Raw genomic sequence first — 9,315 nt, 5'->3', positions numbered from 1 at the left:
AAATACCTCTGTAAAATCCCTTTAGCTCCCTACAACACAAAGATCTGCACAATGTCACCAAGCATTGCCCCCAGCCGACTCACGTATTCAGGTTCTCCCCCACCCCTCCACTTCACAGCCTGCTGGGAAAACCCGCACTGTGCCCGAGCGTATTATGGAGTCACATGACTTGAGGATGTCACGTGACGAAGGTCCTTTTCCACTACAGTATTCACAGTAAGGCGAAAGCACGCTGAGTAACTTCCGGTTCCTCCGTGACGTGTACAGTGCGCCGGAAGTGGCAGATTGATACAGCGCTTTGCCGGGAGCAGATCTACGGGACACCGAATAAGAAGGAGGCGACACACGGAGCACAATGATCACCTCGGCGGGTGAGCTGGAACATGTCGGCCTGAGGGGGCTGGAAAGTGCACGTCATTCAGTTGGGAAGTTGGGATCCGCTGACTCATTGTCAATAGTGGCCGAGTCATGTTATGGAGTTAGGTGCACCGGGCTCGGTGTGATCGGTCCGGGAGGGTAACTGTCCGTTCTGTCAGTGCTGCGGGTGCTCGTGATAAGGTGGAGGGGACAGAAGCCGCGGGTATGAGGTAGCGGGGACATGCTGAGTCACCCCGGCAGGCCCGGGTCATTGTGTACGGAATGTGAGGCCGGCCACCAGTAATCGGTGAATTACCTTTATGGGCTCTGATTAGAATCCCCTATTTGTTTTGTTCATAAATCCACCAAAACAGTCCTAGACTCCACAAGATTTACCTTGTGTCCTACTCAGTGTCCTCAGCTATCTGCCTGGAATAGTGAAAAATAATACATAAAAAGACCTCATGTGCCCTGATGCTTGGAATACATTTCTAAAATGTAAAGGAAATAATATAAAGGTGAACTAGATTGACCAGGCGGACTTTTTTTTTTTTTACCAACATTCTTCTGTGTTTTAAGTTGTTCATGTGATGCTGTAACTGATCTCTAGTATGTGCAGTGACTGAATGCAGTGCTGTTTCATATATACATAGATCAGGGTTTCCCAACCTGGGTGCCTCCAGCTGTTGCAAAACTACAACTCCCAGCATGCCTGGACAGCCTTCGGCTGTCCAGGCATGCTGGGAGTTGTAGTTTTTGCAACAGCTAGAGGCTCCTTGGTTGGGAAACGCCGCCATAGATTGAGTCCATCAGGTTCAACCTAAAAGCCTACTGTGTTGATCCAGAGGAAGACAAAAAAAATAAACTTGGCAGAATAAATCCTGGATGAACGTCCTGTCCCCATAAATCTAGTATCCAAAACCGGAACTATTCTTATTCCAGGAAAACATCCAGGTCCCCCTGGAACTTGTTTATTCAGTCAGACGTCACGTGACCGAGAGTTCCATAGTCTCACTGCTCTTACAGGAAAGAATCTCTGCCTGTGGTGATGGTGAAACCTTCTTTCCTCTATACATAGATGATGCGATCTTGTCATGGTTATTAAAAAGATATATATATATATATATATATATATATATATATATATACAAACGTGTGTGTGTATGTATATATATATATATATATATATATATATATATATATATATTTATAGTTAGAAAGAGATCTCTGTACTGTCCATTCATATATTTGTATATAGTGATCAAGTCGCCCCTAAAACGTCTTTTTTCCAAACTAAATAACCCCAACTTTAATAATCTGTCTTGATCCTGTAATCCTCCCGTACCACAAAATTATCCTTGTCACCCTCCGCTGCTCCCTCTCCAGTTCTGCCATGCACTTCTTGTATACAGCTTCCCAAAATTGGACACAATACCCCATGTGCTGTCTGAAAAGTGATTTATACAGAGGCAAAACTATGTCCCTGTCCCAAGGCTCTATCCCTCTGATACATCCCATGACTTTGTTAACCTGTTCTGCATCTGCTCACTAAAGTTAAAGGGGTACTCCGGTGGAAAACTTTTTTTTATTTATTTTTTATTTTTTTATCAAATCAACTGGTGCTAGAAAGTTAAACAGATTTGTAAATGACTTCTACTAAAAAATCTTTACCCTTCCAGTACTTTTTAGCAGCTGTATGCTGCAAAGGAAATTCTTTTCTTTTTGAATTTCTTTTGTCTTGTCCATAGTGCTCTCTGCTGACACCTCTGTTCATGTCAGGAACTGTCCAGAGCAGGATAGGTTTGCAATGGAGATTTTCTCCTGCTCTGGACAGTTCCTGATACAGACATCAGGTGTCAGCAGAGAGTAGAGCTGGATGGTATGACCAAATATGTGTATCACGGTATTTTTGTAACTTATGGCGGTTCCACGGTATATAACGGTATTTCATTCACCCCCACTCCCCAAATCATGTGACCCGCGAGCGCTGTTCTGCTCCCCCCCCAATTAATGATCAGCCCAGCGGGGTACTACTCACATATGTCTCCCGCAAGCACTGCCCTCCTCCTCTTTGTTGCGAGCCGCCTGCACTGGAACTCTATACTGTACACCAGTGGTCTCCAATCTGCGGACCTCCAGATTTTGCAAAACTACAACTCTCAGCATGCTGTCCGGGCATGCTGGGATTTGTAGTTTTGCAACATCTGGAGGTCCGCAGGTTTGAGACCACTGCTGTATCCCTATGCCCAAGCTGCAAAAGATAAAGAAAATAAACTTTAACTTACCTACGTCGGCCTCACGCTGCTCCTTGGGACTGGAACGTCGGACAGCCGTCAGCCTATCACCGGCCGCAGCGATATCCCGCCCCGGCCAGTGATAGGTTAAACGCACTGTCATGTAAGAAGCCGGCTTCTTACATGACAGTGGGCTCAGCTGGAAGTTGTAGTTTTGCAACATCTGGGGGTCTGCAGGTTGGAGACCACTGGCGTACAGTATAGAGTTCCAGCGCCGGCGGCCTCCAACAAAGAGGAGGAGGGCAGTGCTTGCGGGTGACTTGTGAGTAGTACCCCGCTGGGCTGATCATTAATTGAGGGGAGCAGAACAGAGCTGGCGGGTAACATGATTCGGTGGGGGGGGGGAAGCAGAACAGCGCTGGCGGGTAACAGGATTTGGTGGGGGGGGGGGGGGGAGCAGAACAGCGCTGGCGGGTAACATATGATTAGTTCCCCCGATGTGGGGACAGCGCAGCGCTGGGCTGATAATTCATTCCCAAGGGGGAGGGGCCCAACTGGTATTGCGGTATGGGAAAAATTCATATCGTGCAGCCCAAGAATTTCGGTATGAACCGGTATACCGCCCAGCCCTAGCAGAGAGCACTGTGGACAAGACAAAAAAGAAAATAATTTATTTGTAGCATACAGCTGCTTAAAAGTACTGGAAGGGTAAAGATGTTTTTAATAGAAGTCATTTACAAATCTGTTTAACTCTCTGGCACCAGAATGTACCGGAGTACCCCTTTAAGCTTCCTGTACACCAGTACCCCCAAGTCCTTTTCAGTAGAAGTTTTACCTAATGTCTTATTATTTAGCACATAATTGAACATGATTGAGGAGATTTATCAAAACCTGTGCAGAGAAAAAGTTGACCAGTTGCCCATAGCAACCAAACAAATTGCTTTTTTTTTATTTTTTAAAATACTTTTCAGAGGCTTGCTATGGGCAACTGGTTAACCTTTTCAATGCACAGGTTTGGTAAATCTACCCCAACGTTTAAATGGGCACTGTCACCAACTTTATTTTTTGATATGTTGTAGTACTTATGTACTACAACATATCTCTAATATACTTTTATTATTTTTTTTTCATTAAAAAGGTTTAATTTACATTTAAAAACCGGCCACTGAAAAAGGACTGATTTTGGAGTGGCAATCAGTCCTTTTTCAGTTAGGCTGCGCTCGCTCCCTTCCTGTCAACCAGACAGGCGGGAGCGAGTGCATTGGCTCCCCGGCCACTCCTCCCGCACATCGCCGCTGTCCCTGCACGCCCGCTGCCGGACTCTGCAGTAACTGCAAGTGTAATGAGTGAATGGGGCATGCGCGGGGGGTTGGGGGGTGATGTGAACGGGCTAGTGCCGTAGCGGGAGGGGGGGGGGGAACGGGCTAGCAAAAAAAAATAAAAAATAGGATGGTGGGAGCTACCCTTTAACAGCCCAAGTGCATAACCTTACATTTATCCATATTAAATTTAATTTGCCATGTCTGTGCCAAAGCCTCCAGCTTCCTCAGATCCCTCTGTAATATTATGTTTTTCCTTCTCTGTGGTGATCACCCTCTTTTGTGTCATCCACAAATATTGAAATTTTACTCTGTAATCCCTCTATAAAGTCATTAATGGGGTTGTTCGGTAAAATGTTTTATTTTTCTACTGTCCTCAGGCTGCCTAATAAAATAATGCCTTCCTCTGCTCCCTGTCTGCCGACTTTTTCTTCTGACAGTCTGCTTCCAAGAGCTGCAGACCGGATGTCACAGCGCGGCTCAACCAGTCATTGGTCGCTGCAGCCAGTGACTGAGCGGTGCTGTGAAGTCTAGGGCTGCGAGTAATGATTATTTTCATAATTGATTAGTTGGCCGATTATTGTATTGATTGGATAAAAATAAGAGGGGAAGGGACCGTACTGAAGGTCTTCTGTGTGTTTTAGGTAAGGAATGCATTGTGTGAGTGGCCGGTTAGATGCTGAGCTTTGCGGAGGTTGAGAGGAGGAGCTTTTTATTATATTTATATACCGTATTTATGGGCGTATAACACACTTTTTAGGCTAAAATTTTTAGCCTAAAGTCTACCTGCGTGTTATATGCCGATAAGCCGCTGCAGTTCAATGATTTAAAGCGGGCGCTTTAAATCAATGAACTGCAGCGGCTTTGCAGGTGCAGAGACCGCCAGCGCTGCCGGCTTCTCTGCCCCTACCTGTCCTGGGGTCTAGAGCCCTGCTGCCGGCCCTTCTCACCCCCTGGCTATTGGTGCCGCTGCCCGTTCTCTCCCCCTGACTATCGGTGCCGGCGCCCCATTTCCGTCACTCGTCATTGCGCCGTGCAGTGCATAGCAACGACGCAGGGGACAAACACCGGAGGCCTGAAGCAGTGCGGACCCGACCCCGGCAACAGGTAATTATACAACCGGGGATGGGGGAGGCAATGGGGCAGCGGTGCTGGCAATGGGTGCCGCTGCCCCTTCTCTCCCCCTGGCTATCGCCGCCGCTGCCCCATTGCCGGCGCCGCTTCTTTCCCCCTGGCTATCGCAATGGGGTGCCGGCACCGATAGTCAGGGGGACAGAACGGGCAGCGGCGCAGATAGCCAGCGGGAGAGAAGCGGTGACAGCAGCGCTCTAGACCCCAGGAAAGGCAGGGGCAGAGAAGCGGGCAGCGACGGCCTCTCTCCCCCTGCCTTTCATGGGGGTGCATCAGGGTATACACATGCACACGCACCCTCATTTTACCAAGGATATTTGGGTAAAAAAACTTTTTTTTCCCCAAATATCCCTGGTAAAATGAGGGTGCGTGTTATAGGCCGGTGCGATGTATACCACGATAAATACGGTACTAAATATAATGCTACTTTTAAATATAATTTTCTTTTCTTTTTTGCTTGTGGGGGTTGTGGTTACATTATTAGTTATACGTTTCTTATTTATGTAGGTGAAGAATATTTGTTTTTTATTTTTAAATACATATAATACTTTCTATGGCAGTCGTTCTCTCTGTTGCAATTTTTGTGTTTTTTTTTTTTGTTTTGTTCTTTGCAGAATTTTTTCTTCTTATAACTTTTTTAATGCCTCCCCACTACCTTCTTGTTTTAGTAATCTGAATGCTTTCCTCTTATCATTTATCGCATCCCAAACTGTTTTTGTTAACCACATTGGTTTTCTCTGTGTCGTTCACAAGATCTATTCAGGATGCTCTTAAAAATTCCCTTAGCTTGTTTACCTGTATTACTGAGGACAAAGTCCCAATCTATGTCACTGAGGTCCTCTCTTAGTTGGTAAACATTTGTCTTCCTAACCTGTAATGTTTTGTAGCCCCACCAGTAGATATCATTTTATAGGATAAATGAAAACTTATGTTGTGGTCATTATTGCCAAGTGGGTAGTGGACATTATATTGTAATAGCAGGCCCCGTAGGAGATACAGTGGTCCCTCAAGTTACAATATTAATTGGTTCTGGGACGACCATTGTATGTTGAAACCATTGTATGTTGAGACCATAACTCTATGGAAACCTGGTAATCGGTTCTGAAGCCACCAAAATGTCATCTAAAAATAGGAAAAAGTGAGGATTAAAGAAAAATAAATAGATATCTAATACAGATAAAGCAAATCCTTACATATAAAAGTAAGAAAGATCTGCTGGGAACTGTAAATCACTGTCTATGTCAGTGTTTCCCAACCAGGGTGCCTCCAGCTGTTGCAAAACTACAACTCCCAGCATGCCGTTGGCTGTCCGGGCATGCTGGGAGTTGTAGTTTTGCAACAGCTGGAGGCATCCTGGTTGGGAAACAATGGTTTATGTAGAGGACAGGAGCTTCTTTGGGGTCCTGTACAGTACACACAGTGTCCCAAATGGAGCCGCCCTTACCTGGTGTCCAAAGGAGCAGCTAATCCTGGCACAGGTAAGGAGTAGTACAGAATTTGTAGTTCCTCCCTGTACTGTAGGGGGCGCTACCAGACACCAGTCAGTGCATGCACTTCAGTAATAGAGGTGATTTACCAGTAAAATGCCCATTCTGATTGGCCAGTTCCTCCAGTTGTGACACGTTTCACAGATCTGGACTGTCTGTACATTGTATGTTGAGTCTGGTTTCAAGTTACAATGGTCCAGGAAAAAAAAATTGTATGTTGAAACTATTGTATGTTGAGGCCATTGTAAGTTGAGGGATCACTGTACTAGACTGGCATTAGGTTTTATTTCACCAATCTGCAGCTACACAGCCCCTTACCCAGTAAGCTATTATGCCCTTCTGTACTGGCATCTTTCTATCATATATTGCACTGAAGATATGATAGGTTAAAATGCTAATTTTTATTTCATCGGTTTTAAAATGTAGAAAAACACACAAAAAATTGGAAATGTAAACAAACGAAACGGCCGCCATCCATATTCTAGACCTGATAACTTGACAAGTCTAAAAAATAGCATCCACTCTGATATCTTTCTCAGCAACAGCTGGGGCCACCCTGCTTGGGAAACACTGCTCTATGTAGAGGACAGGAGCTTCTTCAGGGTCCTGTAAGTAAAAAAAAGTAATGGAGTTGCCCTCACCTGGTGTCCAAAGGAGCAGCTAACCCTGGTACAGGTAAAGTGTACAGAACATGTAATACTACTCTGTACTGTAGGGGGCGCTACCAGACACCAGTCACTGCATACACTTCAGTAATACAGGGTTTTTACCAGTGAATGGTCGGTTCTCCCAGCCATTGACACGTTTCACAGTTCTGGACTGTCTGTACATTGTATGTTGAGTCTGGTTTCAACTGGTTTCAATTGTCCAGAAAACACAATTGTATCTTGAAACTATTGTATGTTGAGGCCATTGTAAGTTGAGGGATCACTGTATAATGATGATGTTGTGAAGCAATGCTCCAGTTTGTACTAGTCATACTATGGATCCATTTTCATTGTGCTTCTCTTCTGATGAAGGGGTTGTCTAGTGAAAATGCTGCCTCCTTAAACAAACTATACCTATACGTGTTATTCATGGCAGGTCCTGGCTGCTATCAGCTGCCAGGGACCCGCTGGTAATGGTGAACATCAGCGATCACACTGACGTCCGACATTAACCCCTCAGATGCCTTGATCAATAGAGATCATAGCATCTACGTCAATGTGGTGCTTTGTATGGATGATCAGATTGCCCGCGGCACTGCCACAGGGATTTGATCATCTTCTTCTCTGGTTTGACATTGAGCAGAACAGAGAAGAAGATTGCTGATAATACTGATCAGTGCTATGCCTATGCATAGCACTGAACAGTATTAGCAATCAAATGATTGTTATAGGTAGTCCCCAATGGAGACATAAAAAGTGTAAAACATAAAATAAAAAATAATAAATGTGAAAAATCTCCTCCCCCAATAAAAATGTAAATCGCCCCTTTTTCCCATTTCACCTCCAAAAAGCGTAAAAAAATGTAATAAACATGTTTGGTATAGCTGCATGTGTATATGTCTGAACTATTGAAATATAATGTAAATGATCTAAAGTCCAAAATTGCTGTATTTTGGTCACATCACATCAAAAAATAAATAAATTGCGATCAAATTGTCACACATACCCTCAAAACAGCGTCGTATAGGGAAAAATGCAAAAGTTATGTGTGGTCAAATTAGGGCAATTTTAAACATATATTGTGAAAAAAATTTTTTTTAAAAGAGGTACAATAATAGAAAAGTATGTAATCATATTGACCTACAGAATAATGAAAACATGTAATTTTTACCATATAGTGTACAGCGTGAAAACAAAACCCTCCAAAATCTTTAAAATTTCAGTTTTCAATTTCCTCACACACATAATAATTTTTTGGGTTTGCCATACATGTTATGGTAAAATGAGTGATGTCATTACAAAGTACAATTGGTCATGCAACAAACAAGTCCTCACATGGATCGGTGGATGGAAAGAGTTTTAGAAGGCGAGGAAAAAAAATGAGAACGCAAAAATAAAATTGTCTGTGTCCTTAAGGCCAAAATGGGCTGTGTCCTTAAAGGGGTACTCCAGGGTGGAAAACACATTTTGTAAATTACTTTTATTTAAAAATCTTATTCCTTCCAGTACTTATCAGCTGCTGTATACTCCACAGGAAGTTGTATTTCTTACTGATGTTCTTTTCAGTCTGACCACAGTGCTCTCTGCCAACACCTCTATTCGTATCAGGAACTGTCCAGAGCAGAAGAGATTTGCTATGGGGATTTAGTCCTACTCTGGACAGTTCCTGACATGGACAGAGGTGTCAGCAGAGAGCACTTTGGTCAGACAGAAAATAAATTCAAAAAGAAAAGAACTCAATTTGAAAAATATATTTTTTGCACTTTAGCTGACATGTGAAGTAATGTGTTGTTTTGTTATTCCACAGCTGGAATTCTGTCCCTTCTCGATGAAGAGGAGCCACAGCTTAAGGTTTGAAGACTTCTTCTATTTAATTTTTGTCTAAAATCTCCTTTAAGAATTTTATAAACACTGGAACAGTAGCCATTTAATGTTGTTCTGTATAGATTGAATTGATACTTCTGTTTTGTAGTCTGTGACAAATTATTGGTTAAAACCTTTGTGCGGAGCTGTCTCTTTTCCATTTCTAAGGCATTAGTGTCATCTGTAAAAACTTTTGACATATTGTCCAGACTTCTAAAGTTTAGATTAGACCAGGCCTCAGTCCTAAGAGCCACAAACAACTTGAGTAATAGCTTGG

The 9,315-nt window shown here is 43.5% G+C and overlaps 1 protein-coding gene across 1 annotated transcript in view; it reads left to right on the top strand.

Annotated features, from left to right (window-relative positions):
* Positions 1-243: 243 nt before the first annotated feature.
* Positions 244-9,315, top strand: part of PSMD1 (proteasome 26S subunit, non-ATPase 1) — an 85,325-nt gene continuing 76,253 nt past the window's right edge. Inside the window, exons 1-2 of the mRNA XM_056565555.1 lie at positions 244-371; positions 8,983-9,026. Of these exons, the coding sequence (XP_056421530.1) occupies positions 356-371; positions 8,983-9,026 (60 nt within the window). The 5' untranslated portion in view covers positions 244-355. The remainder of the gene's footprint in view (positions 372-8,982; positions 9,027-9,315) is intronic.

This window comes from Hyla sarda, chromosome 3 (assembly GCF_029499605.1).
Source record: "Hyla sarda isolate aHylSar1 chromosome 3, aHylSar1.hap1, whole genome shotgun sequence".
Classification (NCBI taxonomy): Eukaryota; Metazoa; Chordata; class Amphibia; order Anura; family Hylidae; genus Hyla; species Hyla sarda.
This window is presented reverse-complemented; position numbering and strand designations above follow the sequence as displayed.